General features: G+C 38.5%; 1 protein-coding gene across 1 annotated transcript; it reads left to right on the forward strand.

Moving 5' to 3' along the window:
* Nucleotides 1–11,617: 11,617 nt before the first annotated feature.
* On the forward strand, nt 11,618–14,855 carry LOC148029431 (aspartic proteinase nepenthesin-1-like). The gene has a single exon (XM_087688246.1). The coding sequence runs from the start codon at nt 12,488–12,490 to the stop codon at nt 14,144–14,146; it is 1,659 nt and encodes a 552-aa protein (XP_087544372.1). The 5' UTR covers nt 11,618–12,487; the 3' UTR covers nt 14,147–14,855.
* The last annotated feature ends 5,593 nt before the right edge of the window (nt 14,856–20,448 follow it).

The following is a 20,448-nucleotide window of genomic DNA, read 5'->3' on the forward strand; positions in this document are numbered from 1 at the left end:
CTTTGCTTTCATGGCTATGACATTGTATCGAATGCTCGTGTGTGGCCTCGATGTGGCAAAACATCATGCCTGCAGTTCTCCTACCCTACCATTGCTGGCTCTCCCCTCTACCATCGTGTCATGGATCTCCTCGACATCCCCTCGGACTACATATGCATCGTCATCGGAACTAGACAGATCTTCCACAATGCATCTCTCTCTCCTGATTGTGATGGGATCTACCCCTCCTACTCCCTCCTCCTTTGTCTTCAAGGAAGGAAGGGAGGGTTTGGCTCCCTTCTTAGAGGCGCAGTCCCACAAAATCTTGTCAGAAAAGAAGACCAACAACTTTGATGGTTGCTGGAACATGAGCGGCAGACATAGGCTCCGCCATGTGAACCCTGAGAAGAAGTTCAAGGAATGGAAATTGTAGGCCAAGGAGCAAGAGCTTGAGAAAGTTGTTCGAGCCTTCACAAAGAAGTAGATGAAGGAGAAACAAGTGGAGGCTGACTATTCATAGGATATACTAAAGTTCAAGGAAGAGACTTCTCTGGCATGAGAAGACATAGCATCTGCTATTGCTAGTGGACTTGCAGAAGCCAAAGTATTAGGACAATGGAAGATTATGGAGGATGCACTAGCAAGCATTAAACGAGCATGTGCATGGTTAACTAAGTAGCCAAAGAAAGTGATGATGAGTTGATCGAAGATGAAGGGGATGATAAGATCACAGTAGGAGATGGAAGAGATGGGCATGGATCTCATGAAACAGGTGAAGGGTTCAATTTCGGCCCCCTTGTTCCTTTGAAACAACAGCATTAGCTAGAGAAAGACATGGATAATGTCAGATTGAGAAGATGGAAGCAACAATTGTTGGGAGGCTTCCTTCTAGATGCCATAACATCTCCACCGTTGGGATGTCTTACAGTCCTCTTGAAGCCCTTATCACCTCTTCTCTTCTTCTTCTATAGTGGGCACTCCCTATCGCCTTTCCCACATCCTTGCCTTACCCTTTCACCTTCCCAACCTCACCATCCACCTCCAAATCTACCTTTATGCAATAACCTATTGCATTTCCTGTTCTCCATATGCAATTAAAAATTAGTAGCATAAAAAGAAGATGGAGATGAAGAAATCAAATCAGATACGAATAAGAAGAAGGACAAGAAGAAGAAGAGCATTGTAAAACAAGGAAAGCGAATGGAGGTCTGGAGGTAGCAATAGCTAGCCCTCACATCCGCGCTAGTCTTGGGATTGCATGAATCATTGGAAGCAGCAAGTCCCTCTACGAGATGATGAACATGTGCAAACAAGAGGCATACGGGTATAGTTTTTTAGTTGAAGATGAAGAAAGAGAGAGCGTGACAATGTTATGACCCTCAACTATGGTTCTTGCCTATCCCCCATGGTAGCCATTTGCATCTTGAACCAATGGTCATGTCAATGACACCCCTCTGCCTCCTCATCCTCCATGCGAAATCAAAACCTTCCCTCCCCTATCACTCATCACAAGGAAACCCTTTTCATATAGGCCTATTCTTATGTCTCTATCTCGTCTACCCCTCTACTATGCCTCCTTCCCTCCCTTGAATATCATCTTCCCTTCATCAATGCCACTTCAACTTTACCCCATCCTGGTGTGGAAACATACAACACAAAGGACAAATAAGTTTTCATTTAAGAAAGAAAAAAACATTTCTATAATATTCAACAAACATCAAATCTAAAAAAAATTTATAAACATTAATGACATCCTATTGAAAGGATGATCCACCTTCTTCATCTACATAGCTTCCTTATTACCCTCATCTCCTTAATATCGTCTTCTATCCAGCTTCTTCTTAACATCACCATTTTCCCACATGGCCCTAATTCCTTTTCCCCTTTATAATCCCTATGTCCACATGGCCTACCCTTAACAACCTTTAGGAAAAACATATAAGGCTAATAACTATAGAACCATCCATGTGAAGAAAAAAAAAACATTTTAAAAAAAACAAACAAGAACAATAGAAAACAATATCTAAAGCTTCATAAATGCCATATCCTTGACATTTATAACAAAAACCCTTTGATAAGACATACCTTTGTCTATATTCCATCCTCATATTTTAGATACTAACTAGCCTCACTCTACATAAAGAGATACATGAAGTCAAATCTACAACCAAACCCCATTCCTTTAAGTATTTTTTAGCTAAATGGTGGAGTCGTATTTCTTTCTTCATTGGAATGGAGGAGTTGTACTCATGATCCATGTGGAAGATTGAACCCTATCCTTCAACAAGTATACAAGTTTTTCAGTGTGGGAGTGCAGTTGAGGCAAGAGTTCCCTTACTCTGGTGGTCATGGATTTGGAGTCCCATACTCTACCATGGCTAGGCCTTGCGATCAAAGTTGTTTTACTAACAATTTTGGAAGTGTTTTGATTTAGACAGTGGTTCTTCTTTGACAAGGTTCGCGAAGACGCTTCACATTTTAGTGTGGGAGGAATATGACGACACCCAAAAGAAGCATAAAAACAAGGCACAAAAATATCCATGCATATATCATAATTCCATATTTTGTAAAGGAGATAACATTTACATTATTCCAAAAGCACTAAAATACACCTTACTTGAGGGGGACTACATCCACATCCATCATAAATAAATGATATACACACAAATGTACGTGCATGTATTTGCAAAAGGTTAGAAAGACTTAATATGTGAAGACTAAAGCCTTACGAATACAAATGTATCAAAAAAATTAAAAAAATAATAAAAATATGAAAGGTTGTGTGTCTTTTGGGGAAAAGATGGGGTGGAGTGCACGGCTGATTATGTGCCTCTTTCTTTCCTTTCTTCCAAGACTCACACATTCTCCCTTTATGGTCCCAATCTTCCTCTCTTCTCTCTCTTTTGTGCAGAAATTCCTCTTTTCCCTTTTGCTCTTTCCTTTTGTGCATAATGGTTGGAGCTATGGATGAAGATGATGAAGATGATGAATTTGTTCATTATTAAGAGAGATTTATGGTTTGTTTTTTAGTTTTTGAGATTAATGGCAGAGCGATACACATAGATTTTGTGTGATGTTTCCTCGGTTTTGTGTTTGTTTATGTTCGTGGGAGGGTTGCTATCACAGTTGGTCTATGGTATACTATTAAAGAGTAGCTAGGAGATGCGGAGTCAATGCAATGTTGTCTTGTACACTTGGAATGTTTGGTGAGACTCGAAGGATGACCTTATAGTACATGGAAGCCACACAGGCCCGATGCAAAGTTTACCATGACAGCTTATGAAAATAGAAGGAATTTGAGTAAGATGATATCATCTTTGCTTATGATTCACGCTTTGGCAAGTTTCTTGGAAAGCTCCAACAGCATTGGATGGGCCCTTACAAAGGTACTCGTAGTCAACCCTAACACCTCTATTCAAGTGCAGGCTATCGATGCCTCTGATGATCCTTTCCTACGAGTGATCAATGGCCATTGCCTAAAAAAGTATTACCCTCCTTGGGGATCTTGATATTCATAGTCGACAATCCCTTTTCACCTTTGACGTCGCTTCTTAATACTACTTATGCTGCTTTTAATAATCATCATCATATGGATTCTGTTGATGAAGCAAATGATTTCTACTATACCCTATATTCCATCTCTTGCCCCTGTTCTATTTCTTTTTCTTCCAATCCAACATATGTGGCGAGTTGGTTCAAACCACTGGGATTTTTATTTTTGAAAAAGAAGAAAAAATATTATGGGAGAAAAGGACTTCGGTCCATGCGCCATACACTAACGTACTCTTTGAGAAAAGATGGAAACACCCTCAGGGTAGGAAGAAAAGAAAAAAAAAGAGAGAGAAAAAAGAAAAAAAATTGTTATAGGAGAAAATGAAGAAATTCCATATCATAATAGGCCTCACTCTAAGAAAAGGTAGTAACACCCCTAAGCGACAAGCTAGCTGTGGAAAAGGTGGTGACATCCCATTGTCTAAAATAGTTGAATCCTCCATTGTAATCTTTAGGATGCAGTTTTGAAGCTGTTCCCTTGTGCGTTATATATTGTAATTCCATAGTGTGTTTGACTCCTACAACATACAAAATCTCCTCCATGTAATTCAAGTTCGTGATTTGTTGGCTATCTCCCTGGGTGCACCTCTTCATCAATATATCATGTTGACATCATCAACAAGATGAAGCTGATCATCTAACCAAATGGGGATGTGAGTATGGTCTGCCCTCTATATTCATCAATAGACGATGAGGCGGCAGAGGGTGGGGTGAGTGATCAGCCTTGCTCCATTCTGTTCAAATGAGAGGTGAGATGTGTAAATGGAACATTGCATGCACATATTGAGCCTCTCAATGTACAAAGAATGATCCATTCCTATGCATGACACTATAAGGCTTCCTCGCCTTTCTTCTTGCATTGCATACCAGCACAGGGCAGGATGCATGATTGCACTATCAATTGTGCACAAGACTTGCAAACCTTTGCACAACTGGCCATAAGGATTACATCAATGGGTGTGAGGAAATGGGTTGCACTCTTATATTTATTAATAGAGGGGGATAGAGCATGACCAGTCCTTCCTTCATTTAGTAGAGAGGTGAGGCTTGAGGGACATTACGATATCTGGCCATCATGTACATTCCCATTTCCCTCTACACACATAGGTTGGGGGCCTCTATCACCACAACATGACACCTCACTTTGTCCTATGCATTGCACGACAAGGCTCATCGCCCTTCTTTCTTGCATCCCTACCAGATAGGGTGGGATGTACTGATGCACCATTAGTTGTGCATACTGCCATAATCCCTCTGCACTATCCCTCTTGTTGATTTCTAAATCGGGTGTGAGATAAGGGGTCCCTTCATTCCTCTTTGAGTGACATGAGCTATGGGGTGAGAGATTGCTCTATCATTCTCACATGAGTGATTGTTAAGTTGAGTGCTATATTCATCGTTCTTAATAACTTAATGGGTCTTCATCAACAATGCTACCTTCATGTGGTGCTACATAGTCCCTACCATGATTAAAGCGCATTGTGGTTGGGGCTGTGGTATCTCTTGCAGACGGCTCACAATCACCGAGCATGTCAATGATTACTCACATCAATCATTTGTTCAATAGGCCAAGTGTTTCTAACCCTATCTCTTGCGTTCATATGTATATGTCATGACTTAAGTGTGGGCACATAAGGATTTGGTCAGTTGTCACAAGTTAGGTCCCTACCAATTAACAAAACCAGTTTGAAAAGTTGTAAGTGTGGGGATGCATCTCTATGCATCTCTTCTACATATACTCATGAAAATGTCGCTATCTAATCATTCACTGATACAATGTCTTTTCTATTTTCTGTTGGGATCCCTTCCCCACCCATCCATCCAATTCCATCTCGTATTTGGGGTCTTCCTTTCCCATGTGGCCATTTCCCTCTTTTTATCATCTTTCCATTTGAATGCACACTTGCTTTGTTGGAACTATGCTTTAATATTAAAATCCTATTTGTCCCTTCAAATTGGACACTTTTCCCTTTTACAATCCCCTATTCTAACTCATCGCTCATTCCCTATTAATTTTTGAACACATTTATGCTCTACTCTCATATTTCCATGTGAACGCACCCTAGGTTCACCAAAAAATGAAATTTGGCCTATAAACCCATTTTTTCCTTTGAATCAGGCATTTTTTCCTTTTATCACCCTCTATTCTTAGTGATGTTCCATAGGTCCCCAATCCTCTTCCCTCGAACATTTTTCTTTTTTATGACTTGTTCTTGTGATTGTCAGATTGGCAGTTATTAATTTTTGCATGTTTGCGTGTCTTTTTCTTTGGTATTTTTAGCCTTTTTACATGTGAACACCACTATTTCTTCCTAGAATCATGTTTTGATGTTATAGCCATGTTTATCTTATCAAACTCGATATTTATTCGTTTTATATACCCCGTTCCAATAATTGAATTTTTGTTATTAGTTTTTTATCACATTTTCAAGTGCATTTTTAATAACCTTTCCATGTGAATGCTTATTTTTAACATTGAAGGTATTGTTCGTGTTGTCCATCTTGTTTCTTCTATTATCTTGTCCACTTTTCCTTTCTAACACATGTCAATCCGATACTTGGGTAAGGATGAACAAGGCCATGCCTTTAGATTTGAATTTCATGAAATATAGAGCAAACTTGAAGCCATTGATGCTTGCTTGAAAGCTTAAGGAGATAAACCTCTTGAAGCAAAAGTAGGAGAGAATAAAGTATTCAAGTCATTTTTTGGGGTTCATCCACAAAGAAACCCAAATTTAGCTTTAAAAAGTCCCAAATAAATTTGCTAGTCTTCTCCCTCGTAAGACTTCTTAATTCTTGAACTTGCCAAGATGGTCTCCTCCTACCTTGAAAGTTAAGTACAACTGAAATTTGTCTTGAAAATGCAGTTATGCAAATAGGCAATTGAACTATAGCTATTTTAGCCATGCTTGATAGACTAAAGAGAAAAGTGCAGATGGAAGCTCACTAAAGTGGATGATCTAGATGGGAAAGCATTGAGTGTGTACCCTCAAATGGTGGACCTTTCATACACCCAAGGCAAGTGGAAGAGGAGAGTCTCCACTCTCAAACAAACTAGTGACATTGTAAAAATGAGCAAAATCTCTCTCTCTCTCTCTCCCACAAAAATAACCTCGTAGAGTTTAGCATTTACAAGACATATAGCCCCACTTTTTAATTTTATCAAGCTTGGGATTTCCATACCTAATAATACATTTCTCTTAACATCACCTATCTAGTCATATAATTTGACATTTTCAAAAATTCAAAAAGTAAAATCCCCTAGCCCTTCTAGCAATAAAAGACATAAGTCAAGAATCATGTCTCCAGGTTAAAATTGATTACATAACATACATGAAAAATGAAGAAAATTGTAAGTATGCAAATATACCTAAGATATGTGCAAAACCAATTTTTTTAAAAAGAGTACTACATCACATATATATCAAGATGGATTGCTCCATAGATAAAGACAAGGGAAAAAATGAGTTCCAAATCACATGAAAATGGGGAGGAGTCCCAATGTCAAATGATATCACCATCAAAGCTCATGCAAGTACATGGGTCAAGCACAGACTCAACATGTGCCTTGATCATCACCATCAAAACTCATAGAAGTGCATGTGTTGATAGGGCCGCCAACCATCATTTGTATTTTCAATTTACTATCACAACTTTTATTCTCACATATGCTCTCTCTTATAAGTGTTATAACCATTGTAATCATATTTTTTGTGTTCATGCTATAGTAGAGGAAGTGGAAAGGCCACCCATTGTATTGGATACCTTACAAATTCATTTGCATGTTTACAAAAGCAAAAATCGATCAAACCAACTACACTTTGTGGAGGTTCAAGATGAACCCCAACTTGGGCTCATATGAGCTCTCATAAGTATAATTCAGATAGTGTTAGTTTGGTTTTGAAACACAAGCAATTTAGTAATAAATTTCCATATGTTCTAATTTTTCCTCTATTTCTAGACACTCTACACTATTGTTTCCAATGCATCTTACTCTTGGTTCACAATACTCATGCACGTCCTAAGCTATTGAGGCTTGGAATGCACTAAAAGATGAGTGTGAAATTAAAGATACATGAATATCACAAATTTGAGAATTATCTCTTTCGATGTATGCTTTTCAAAGGAGAAACATGAGATTTCTATTGAATGGATCAAAAATCTACCAAGGGTAGCACTGAAGATGGCAAAGATGAGGAAGGATTTAGCTAGGAGATGAATCTACATTCTACACCCCCTCCCTTGGAGAAGTATGAGGCTCGTTACACATCAAATGGCAGATGTCCACTTTGCAACAAGTATTAACCAATCAAAATACCTCTTTAAGGGTTGGGCATCCACGGTCCTTTACACAGTAGAGAGGACATGACTTGTTGTTTACCTGTTAAATAGGTGAAGTCCCTACCCACTTTTGGATGGGAAGTCCTCCTTGCCTAGTTTGTAAAGTGATGGACAAGGGTCCTGAGGGGTGCACCTATAAAAAATCATCTGTATAACATGCATTCAAAGGGTATTAAGAAATATCATTTCTTTACATGCTATACGGCCATAAAATGACCCCTTTTACTTTACCAAACTTAAAAGTTTTTTTCAAATTATAATTAGAAAACTCCTTTTGTAAATATAATCCTATAAATTTTAATGAATAAAATACCCTTTCCTTTGAACTCACATGGTATCTTATATGTCCTATAAGGTGGGCTCCTCGAGACAAGGGTGCATTATTTGTATTTGCAACCAATCAAACAAATTATAAATATAATAAATTTTACTTTTTTGCAAAATGTGTCATTTTGGTGCGTAAAGGCTTTGTGCCCATGTCCGTGACCCCATTTCAAAAATTGCATGCCCACACTCTAGTTGGGCATCCACCATTTGGTGTGTAACCAACTAGATAGCACAACATTGATTAGTTACCCTCTTGGTTGTGACAAGTTTACTACATATTGCCAAAGGAATGCTAAATAACAATGATGAAAATAGCAAAGGTGCAACATTTTTTACAAGAAAATTGATAATGAACTTACAGTCATATCATTATTGTTTGTGATAAAGACTTATGAAGGCAATATGGTCAATAAGTGAGTAAGGAGGAAGAGCCCTGATCAACTTACACCTTTTGCATCCACAACTGGGGAGGGGGATCATGGGTGGTGATATAAACAATTTGGTTATGTAATAAAGTGAAAGCTTAAAATGCAAAAGTCTAGGATGATTGTGCACTTATGTGTAATTTTAGTGAGATGCAATTTGAAGTTTGTATGATAAGTAAGAAACCAAGGAAGTCATTTTCCAAATGAAAGTACAAAAATCACTTAGATACTACTCCATAGCATTGTTGAATATCTTTCTACTTTTTGTGGTTGTTAGCTATAATAGATGAATATATTTTCTTTGAAATAATTGTGAAGAGCTCTAGCAAGTTTGAGTAGTGGAATAAGATTATGGGAAAAAAGATAAAAAGGCAAAGAAATTCTAGAGTGATCAAAGGGATAAATTAACTTTCAATAATTTTATTGAACACTACAAGGAATATAACATTGAATGCCAACTCACCATAACATTTATGGCTCAACATAGAAAGAATCTCAAGGCAAAGAACCCTTAGGATGCCTACTCTAGTAAGAAGCCCTAGGTCACTTATTCCAAAATATTTGGATGTGACATTGTGCTTGTGTTTTGGACTAGAAAAAAACCAAATTCCAAGCCAAGAGCAAGAATTATACTTGTGTGCAACCTTGGGGGTTCACTTTATGTAAACCCTTGCTACCACTTGTGTTCAAGGACTATTTCAAAAGCATGTTATCTGTGAAACACATCCTCTTCATATTCAATATGTGAATATACCCGTTAGATGACACCCTTCTATATGTAAGAAATGTCTAAAAGATAGAAATTTAAAATCCCTTATTTTGAACCCACATGATAGGCTTACATATGTTTAAGTGACCCCCACCTGCCCCAAACCAAAAAAAAAAAAGTAACTCTTATTATTATGAAGCAAAGAAGGATGTCAATTAGGTTATGGTATTTGTGGTTGAAAAGAAAAGCCAAACTAAGTAACCATCCTTTGCCTACAATTGTTGAAGCTCCTCAACAATCTAATGTTGAGGTTGACATTCTATTTTGATACTGACTCACCATGTATAAGGGTATTTGATCTAATTGTCAACATCAAATTAACATTAAGAATTGGAAATGAGGGAGATGATTAATTTCACCAAACTCATGGATATCTCAAACTCAAAAACTACAATTAGTCAAAGTACTAAGACAACATCATCAAAGTGCAAGCTTCACTAAGTTGATCAACTAGAATATATGAAAACTATAGGTACCAAATTGGTATGAAAGACCAAGTACAAATCCAAAACTTGTTAGAGAAGGAAGTTTTAGAGAAGTACTAAGGCTTGAGTTTTTCAAACCTTTGCATCTATAGAAGTACGACGACTATTTGTACATTTCTAGCATTGGTTGGTCATAAGAAGTTTCCAATCTTTCAATGGGATGTCACATTTTTTAATGGAAGCATCTAGAAGGAGGTGTATGCATCATAGATACCAAATTTGAGGTGCCCAACCCAGAGAACAAGATTTGTAGACTTAGAAGAACGCTGTCAAAATTGGCTCAAGGGCATAGTATTGAAGGGTGGATGGTTTTCTTCACTTGCATCAACTTTATTACAAGTGCTTCTAATGACAAATTGTATGCCTTTAGTTCAGATAGCAACTCGATGGTGGATATATCCTACTATTATAAGTGAAAGATGAGGTTGATAAAGATTTTCTACGTGTTCTTCTCAAAAGTGAAATGGTCATGGGTGAGATGAATACATATTTAGCGCAATGTCATGAAACTTTTGGTTCCCTTCTATTTTTCATTACAACTCTACATAGCATGAATTGAACGATAATGAGGGTCATATCTTATGTTGGGGTATGTGCTAGCACTTCACATATTTAGCAATGTTAATGGACATTTTACTAGCATCTCAAAATTAAAGACTTGCAAGGTATAGCCTTAGGTGCACATAGTCCATAGCAAACTAAGTGTTTTTGATGATACAAAGTAAGCTGCACATAATGCATAACGAAGTTCATGATACACAACTTAGGCCAGTTACACATTGAGCCTAAAGCACTGCCCGTGCTGAATGCAATCCAGTGTTTGCTTACACATTAGGCACAAGCAAATGGAACATCAAATTGTGGTTGGCCCAAGGCTTCAAACTCTCACCTCGCTGGTCGATGGATCAATTCATGATAGCCACTATTCACTTTTTTAAATGTCAATGGTTGTGAGCAAGGGATATCCCTGGTCCAAAATTGTCCGTTGTGCGAAAAACACAGGTCCAATCTCCTATCTACATGTCAGCCAAATGCCCCTCCCTTTTGCATGCCAAAATTTACCATCTAGGCCTATGTGTAACCAGCCTTAGGAAGGTCATCTAAAGGAATGATAACATGTCATGAGTCAATATCACTCTCTTGTGAGTCATTGTGCCATTAACATCAAGTAAAAGAACTATTTCAATAACTTATTAAGGCCATCCAAAGGAATAGTCATATTCTATTGGTCAATATCAACCTTGCAAGTCCTTCGGTAACTCACATCAAGAAAAAGACGCATGGAAGGAGGTCGCCTATGCACATGGACATTAGCTTAACATGGACATGAGCTTAGAGAAGGAGCATCTACATGGACGTCAAGCTCAACTAAAGGTGTCGCTTGTATACTACAAAGAGATCGCTTGAATCCAATGAGGAGCTTCCATGATATGAATTGTTGTAGAAAAGGAAAAGTATATTCTTGAATAGACAAATGCGTGATTGACTAGAGAAATATGTTGAAGGTTTAAAGAATTGTATGTGAATTTGTGAACCTTCTAACAATTTGACTCCTGGGGGCAAGTCCCAAGGCCATCGAGAGAGAGAGAGAGAGAGAGAGAGAGAGTCTACAGAGATCGTGCCCAACGTCTTGCCAGCTTTTACCTTACAGAAAGACGCGTTTGCAAAGGACTTCTCCCCCCCTCCCCCCCTTCAAATACACAACCCATCCTCGTTGCTTACACCCCCTAAAAGCTGCCACCTTCTCTCCCTCCTCTTTCCAGCCCCTCGGCCCCCTCCTTCCTCCCATCATCATCGTCATCATCATCATCAGACAGCCCCTTCTTTTCTCCTTCGGACATTTTCTTCTGTCCCATTGATGTTCCTTGCCTGCTGGCTGCCTCATCTCCAAACATTGCCACAGTTTCACATGGCAGCTTGACATTGTCAAAGTCAATAAATGTCTGGGCTGCTTTTGCCACTCACCTTGAACACTCTAGTAGACTTAGGTTGAGGAGAGCAGGAGGCCAAACTGGCCTATGAATATAAAGTGCTTCCAGTGGCTCGCATAGAGGAGTATAGACGCAATTTGGGAAATTGAAAGCGATTCCCGTGTGCATATATAGTGCCTCCTGTTGCTCTCACAGAGGAGCAGCAGGGGAAATTTGGGCGCTTGACACTTGAAGTTGATAGAGTAGCAGTAGGGGAAGTTTGGGCACTTGATATTGACTCCCGGGGTGCACATATAGAGCTTCAAGTTGCTCTCGTAGAGGAGTAGCAGAGGAAATCTGGGCGTTTGACATTTACTTCCCGGTGTATTCGGATATTTGGATCAGCTTGCGCTTCAAGCTTCCATTGCTTGGCTACTCTGCAAATTCACAGATTGAAGTTCCAGCATTCCGCCCAGCTCAGCTAAATTCTCAACGCTGCTGTTCTGACAAACTCACTATTGGAACTCCAACATTTCAGCATCTCACACATCTGGTTGATTCACTTCTACCCATCAGGGGACCTGGTCGGCCTAGAAGCTAAATCATCACTTTGTGACTTACCTTACATATCTTGATTTACTGCAGAGTGGCTACTGGGCACTTTGGTTTGAATTCAACTTTCCCATCAAGTGATTGGTCATGGGTCGTCGATATCCGCTGCATTTCATTTCAACATCAGTTCATTCTGTTTCAACCAGAGTAGGCATTGCTGCAGTTTCCTTGTGTATTCTTCTCTTGTTGTTAGTACTCAGCAGGGTAGATAATGATGTCTTTAGACCACACATTCATGCTCAGCAAGAAAAGGATGTAGCCAGTAGGCTTCAGAAAGGAGGCAGCAGAGGAGAAAACACCTTGAAACTCAAATTAATGCATAAAAACTTTATAGAGTCACCAGCTAGAAAAGGAATTTCAAGCTTAGAAGAAGAGATCATTGACCATGTCAGGATGGATGAAATGAGGGTAAAAGGGTTTATTGCTTCTCTTCAGTATGCAAGAGAAGCATATGCTACTTATGACCAGGAAAGCATCGCTCCAATGGCAGCCCCATCATCGGGAGTTGATCCTACACCAACAAGTTCACCAGATCCTCCCTCACCAGCAAATCCACCCGATCTCTTCTCTGCTCCATCACCTGATAATCAGGTAGGAGTTGAAGAGTTTCAGGCCAGAGTCTCATCAGGAGCATTACTTCCAAGCCATGTTGGCCAGTACTTCGCTGAATTCTCCATTGGCACACCTCCGCAACAGTTTCTCTTCATCACAGACACGGGCAGCGACCTTATATGGGCACCCTGCTCATTTTGCAAAGGTTGTCAAAGCAATGTAGCAGCATCAAAATCGGAAGCAACCTTCTTTCCAGAGACCTCATCCACATTCAAGGCTATAACCTGTTCATCTCAAGAATGTGATTTGGTTCCGCCTCCAGTAGGGGCAGTCTGCACAGAAAGATCTCCAACAAGCTGCACTTATGAATATGTGTATAGTGATCTCTCACAAACCACAGGCATCTTTGCTTATGACACAATCACCATGATGTCAAACAGTGGCAAAAATGTGGAGATAAAAAATGTGGCCTTGGGGTGTGGCACAAATAACACCGGCCGCAGCATAACACATGTTGGTGGGGTAATTGGTCTCGGACAAGGTCCAATCTCTTTTTCAAGCCAGGTGGGTTACCTGTATGGCAACAAATTCTCTTACTGTTTTACAACCTTCTTCCGCAGAAAGTCGAGCAGTTTCCTGGTCTTTGGAGATGATCCAAATGGAAAGGAACTCAAAAGTCCTCTTCAGTATACACCATTATTGCTCAATCCACTGTTTGAGACATTCTATTACGTTGGCATTAAAGCTGTGAGTGTGGACAAGAGAGTTCTGCCTCTCCCTCCATCGGTTTGGGAGCTCGACAGGCACGGCAATGGAGGTGCCATAATTGACTCAGGCACCACACTAACCTTCTTCCTTCAGCCTGCATATGCTGCCATAGTAGAGGCCTTCAAGGCAGCCATATCATACCCTATTGCTGCTCCCACTGCAGGGGTTGAGCTTTGCTACAACGTGTCTGGTATCACAAATCCTGTGTTACCGAAGTTCGCAATAACATTCGAAGACAATGCAATGTACAGGCCTCCATCGAATAATTACTTCTTGAGCCCAATAGATGATCTCAGGTGTTTGGGCTTCCTGGGAAGCTCAGGACTGACAATCCTGGGCAATTTAATGCAGCAAAACTTCTTTGTGGAGTATGATAGGTCCAAGAATCGGCTCGGTTTCGCGAGAGCGCATTGCTCGGTGCAATAGCAGGAGGAGTAATTGTGTGTATCCCAATAAACTTTACATTCATGACCTCGTGTGAATAAAGCATGCTTGATGGGCAGTTCTCCCACTGTAAACTACCAGCTTATTGATGAATGATTTCCAATTCTTTTGTCCTGAGCACAGCCTCAGATGCCCATACACCTGGTGATATCAGCAGATGCAATATATCTTCCGATGCATGTGCATCACACATCCATCGCAGGCAAATATGAGATGGGTAACTAGTCATCCCTCAGTCGGGAGAGATGATAAAAGAACATAGACATTTTCGCCAGGGCTTTGAAGCATCATGCACGGGCAAAACAGAGAAAAGTTCCCCCAAACATAAAAACAAGCAGTCCTATCAAGGATTAACGTCAGATTAGGCTCACTCATGTCATTATGCACACCACAGTTGCCCTTCTTCTTTCACTCCATTCATTCCACACGTTCAAAGCTAACCTGCATTTGGGTTGTCTTCATTATTGGAGAATAAACAGTAATCTTGCTACAAAGAGAGAGAGAGAGAGAGAGAGAGAGAGAGAGAGAGAGAGGTTTACATTCCCCGCATGTAAAATACACCAAATGTAAATTAGAATCTGGAATATTCTTGAATCTTTTCACAGTGGAGGGATAAACCAGGCAAAGCTTGTAATTAATCTTGGGTTTGCATGCAAGAAAGTGGTTTCGATTTTAGCAAACTCTTAGACGCGAAAAGACATATTGACATTTTGAATATAAGAACTAATATCCGCATACACACTTAAGGCGTTGGCGCCTTTGTCGAAAAGAGCAGCTAATTTGGCTAAGCTTTTTTCATTAAAAAAAATATTTCTTACGATACAAGCAATGCTCTAATAAGTCCATGCTTTGTACCTAATTTTGCTCCAGCTAATTTCCTCACAAACTCCTTAGTCCCTAGAATAGAAGCCTGTTTTTGGCTTCCCAAAATTCTTAGACAGTTACGATTGGAAGTGAGATCTACCCAATGACAAAGGACGATCTAACTCTGAAGGCATTGAACACATGTGGAGGCCGTCTACAACATGCATGTGGTAGGAAAATGATTGTGGGTGGGAGGAGATGAGTAGGTAGAGAAACATCACAATGATGAAGTTGAGGGGAATCGAGATGGATTTTCTACGACTTGGAAGGGATCCTCAATTGGATATAGTGGATGTAGAGCATACGCTTCAAACAGATCAAGCTATGTTATTGGATATAGTGGATATAGAGCATACGCTTCAAACAGATCAAGCTATGTTCAAAGGGTTGGTGAGTGGCAACTGCTGGCAAATGGTTTTTCAAAGCTCTAGTATCTTTCTCCATCGAATGAGCCACTTAGAGGTATGTAGACTTCATCAGTGTCGGGCTCTTCTTTACTTTTTGGCAAGACCCCCCTTAGAAGATGATTTCTTTCATTGCTTCATGGCTACATACCAAGCACACAACCTTGGTACAATATTGATTTATTGGCAAGGGTTTCTAACTTGCATTGGTCAAATCAGGGGTGGAAAGAGTTTGGATATTGCACTTTGTTGTGGGTCATCAAGGTAACCTAGTATACATTCTCCCTTGGTTGTCTTCTTTCTATCTCCATGGGATCTTGCAACATGAGTATCTTGTATGGATCGCTCTGGTTGACATTTCTCTGTTGTTAGATGATGAGATCCTTAACTTGGTATCAATTATGGGGTATTTGGACTAAAAACACTTCAAAAGAGACACTTGTAGGAAAATGATAAAGTTGTTAATTACTTGAGATTTTGGAAGAATGAAACCGCCAAATTTGGTTACTCAGATGTGATTAACGAGATAATATTTGGTTCGTTGAAGAGGTTAGCCATTAATTACCCTCATCTTTTAATTTATATCAGGATCACCTTTTTGGCCATTTTTGTCTTGGACCTTGAGAGATTTTATATTTTTAAGATATTTGCACCAAAATCGCATTCGTTTGCTCCCACGTCTTCTTTTCACACACTATTCTCTTTAGCCATTCTCTTCTTTGCATTTACTTTCTATCACTGTGAGATTCATTTGTGGTTGAGTTGCTAAAATGTTTAGCAATACCTCTTTCAAGTAACACATATGCAAGCACATACAAGAACAAACTTACCATTTAACTAGATCTGATTTATACATATTGGAGAAGTATAAATTATTGATTATTACTGACAGATGAGAAGGAGACTAATAGATTGCGAATACAAGGAAACAAGCATATAGATTTATGGGTGGATGGAAATATTTATCCCAAGGACTGTTTACAAGTAAACCTCCTCCTTTTTTCAATATTCATTATTACATAAGATATATTGGAGAAGGTTACGACGGGATGCTTGGCTATTGTACAAGGCTATGCTCTGCATCTTATACATACATGACTTAAATATATGAAATAAAAAAACATTATTAATTGCATAAATAACTGTTTCTGAGCTAACAGATAAGATTGACATTTTGAAAAATGCTAATAAGTCATTATAAGACAAGGTAACGTGCTTGAAGGAAACTCCAATAGGATTCAAAGAGAGCAAGAGACCATTAAAAAATATAACCAAATTGTGTGTGAGAGTAAATAAAAGAAGACTAAATCTTGTAAAGAAGTATATCGCTAACATATCGAGCATTAATATTTGAGAGAGTCAGGAGAGAATAGATCTTTTAAAAGAGACCATGAATAATAAATATATTTTTTGAGGGTTCTAAAGTCACCTCAAAATGTGGATTTGAGAGGCCCAACTCTCAAGGAATTGGTAAAGGACTTAAAGGATATGGTAAAACCAATTAAAGTTGTAGAGAAATGTGACATTGTGAGTATTAGATAAAAAAAGTTATCGTGTTATCTCTAGATTATGGTTTAAAAACCTTAAATGTAATAGAATAAGTGCATTTGGGTTGCCTCAGCCCTTGCAGTATCAGTTGTAAGAATTGCTATGAATGGTAAGATTCCACATGTTTTTTAGGAATACATTCATATAAAAGGGTCTATGCCATAGGAAAAGCCAAAAAGAAAATCTATTTTTAAATACAATGTGTTTAACAATATATGGGTTGATCCAAGAAGACTGCAAATTACAATGGACCACATGTATAAACTCAGAGTAGAGGAATATCACGGTGTTTTGAAGTTTTCCTTGAAGTTAGATGAAGCACAGATTCAAAAAGGACAAAAGGTGGAAAGAGTCTACATTTGCATCATGAACAGGATATTGGATTACAACAATGGTGAGGGTCAAGCACCAGTGCATAAGTTTCAATCCGAAATAGAGATTTGGTAGGTTGGTGCAGCTCATGTACTAATTGAGAATCATCAAATATTAAAATGGTTGTTCACTTATATAGGTATTCCAAACATGATTAAGTCTCAAACTAAAGGAGAACTATTGATGGTTGATGGGGTTGGTAATTTTAATATGGAATGGCATATGAGCATTGACTAAAAACTATCAAATGTATGCTTGGAATATGCAATAGGGCAAATGTAAAATATCCCTGTACTTATTGCATAGAAAGTGTTGGGTCTAAAGATTGGAGTAGCTTGCACCTAGCAAAAAGATCCCCAACTAGAGACTCTATAGATTAGAGTAAATGTAAAAACATAAAAGACATATGGGATCCCATTCTTTCAATTCATTGTAGAAATATTCATATTAATACTTTGCATGTAGAGATTAGAATAATTGACAAGCTTCTCAAGTTGTATCTTGACTATGCATACTCGATTAAACCCTTGTCTTTATTAGATGAGCGTATTGACAAATGTGAGACATTACTCTTGAAAATGGATTTTCATAGGGGTCAAGTTCACTTAAGAAAAGATCCAAAACTTTCAAGGAAAACAAGAGATGCCTTGGCTGATGTCTCTATGGGAGGCTCAAAAGCTAGACACTTTTTAGGAAACCATATAGGAAAACAAGCGAACACTATTCGGTAGTATTGTAGAGAGCTGTGTGGTCTAACGAGAAATATTGCAAGCACACTATAACTTGCATTTCTAAGGATGGAGGTTTGGAGACACTTTGATGTCTTTATAAAGCTCCTCAAACTACAAAAGACAAAATACACATATCCAGAAGAGTTTAAAAGTTCAATTACAAATCTTGTTCAAGCAATAAGGGAGACATGGGGAGAAAATGATATCACGTTTTATTTGGTAAGAACGAAAATATTTAATCTAGGTTGATAAAAATTTCAATGGTGTAAAATGATTGTTACTCTCTTGTATTGTAGCACATCCTTCATATCCATGGGTCTTATTTTGTGGAGGACAAGGCCCCCTAGTAACTTATAGTGGGCAAGGCATGGAAAAATCTCATTATCAAGCACGTACAAGTTTTTTTCAAAGCACAAGACATGGAGGAGGAGTTATGAAAAGCAATACTCTTGAGGAGCTATTCAATTGGTTTTTTTGACAACAACTTCAAAGAATGAATTCTAAAGATGACAATGAAACATGAGAATTCATAGTATTTTTTACGATAGAGAAGTACAAAGCTAGCTCTCAAGAGCTTTTACATCTTCTTCCTCCTTAGAGATCTTTCTTCTATAACACAGAAAAATTCTTCTCTTGTAGCCAATTATGGATTTTATATGAGTTTGATTTGCTGCCAAAGCATAAGATGAGAGGGCCAAAAAGTATCTTACTCTAGAAGCAGAGAAACCAAAACTGTAACAAAAAATCCTAACTCTTGTTGTCTTCTCCAAAAAAATCACCTTATGGGTATTATACTGTAACCCAAAGAAACCAAGTGACCTTGTAAGTGCCTTAATACACAATATAGGCCATGTTGCTTCATTTGAGAAGATGTTATGGAATACTAAGAAAACATGAGGATCAATCCTTGTGAAGTAATGGTCAAGTGTAACATTCTTCAATGAACTGCCACTAGCTCTTGACCCTTTGCTACGTCCCAAGAAGTTATCAGAATTTTCAATCTCAAACTGCAAAAAATACAAATATCAAATGAAAGTCCAACTGAAACCTATCAATGTATCCAATAAAATCAGAGATATTACAAATTGGTTTTCATCATGCTCTATCTTAGTTGGATTCCATAGATTAATTGATGAGGAAGTCTCATTGGTATCTTGCAATTCTTTAACATACTCCAATTGTTCTATTTCAAAATTAAAATTTCCCAGTCAATTTTGAAGAGAGTTATGCTCCTCATCAGTAATCCCCAACTCTTTCTCAGCATCCTTTGCCTTGTTGAAACAAAAAGAAAGAACATCCCTTACAGCAATAAACTTTTCATATGTAATTTTTGTGTCCAATTTAAGTAACTCTTCATTGGATTCATTCTCGACATCAACTATGTCATTTGTAGCATCAGAAGACTCTGTAATGATTACTAAACAATAATCCTCTTTGAGAGTAAAGAGCCTTTGGATGTCTAATAGTAGTATGTATTCATTGTCCTTAATAGGAAAAGTTGGAAGAAAAGGAACAATATAAAAAGAAGGGGAGTTAGACATAAATATATATATTTGCATGACTTTCTTCAATAATGATCTCAACTTTGAATTGGGCGACATCTACTTTGTTAACAATATATGCTTCTTTTTGCTAAGGGTCCTCCAAACATTTCTCTATACCCGTCTCAATTGCCATCTCATCCAGAAGGCAAAAGAAGATTTTGCTGCCTCCAATTGTTATTCATCAAATTTAATAAGATATTTAATAAGAGTATATACAGTGAATGCAACTGATCTTGACTTGAGCTCTTGAGAGGGCAAAGGGCTGAGTGGTAAGTGCCCCTATTATGTAGGATGGCTCCGGAGGCTCATGGAAGAATAGAGGGGCTCTAAGCTAATGAATTTCCTATTGACCGAAGATGGAGTGCGATCACATACAGCCCAATCCCGAGGGATTGGAAGGCCCTATCCTAGGATGGATGGTGTCTTTCTGTAGAAAGACGATTTTGTACCACTCTGTGGAGTGATGATTCTGGATATTATCATGAAATAAAGTATCTGATTTTTGAATTGTTTGTTATGTGCTAAAGATTGAGTTTAACGAACCTAGTTTAATGGAGTAATAAAAGGAAGCTGATTTTATATGTCCAAATAGTGTGGTAGTATGCTTTGCTAATTAGAAAACTAAGCAAACCCCATCAAGGAAAGTGGGAGGCTTCAATCTTGAACGATTGAACGTTTATGGCTGGGTGGACCCGATAAGTTGGGTAACTTTTCGACACTAGATAGAGCTGATTAAATTGTGACCCTCCCTAAATTGGTAGGATTAGTTACCAGGTTTAACACTGTTTTAGGGGGTCAGAGCTAAGATTTTACCTTATGGG

This window comes from Lygodium microphyllum, chromosome 11, assembly GCF_053477565.2.
Source record: "Lygodium microphyllum isolate KBCC chromosome 11, Lygodium_microphyllum_v1.1.10, whole genome shotgun sequence".
NCBI lineage: Eukaryota > Viridiplantae > Streptophyta > Polypodiopsida > Schizaeales > Lygodiaceae > Lygodium > Lygodium microphyllum.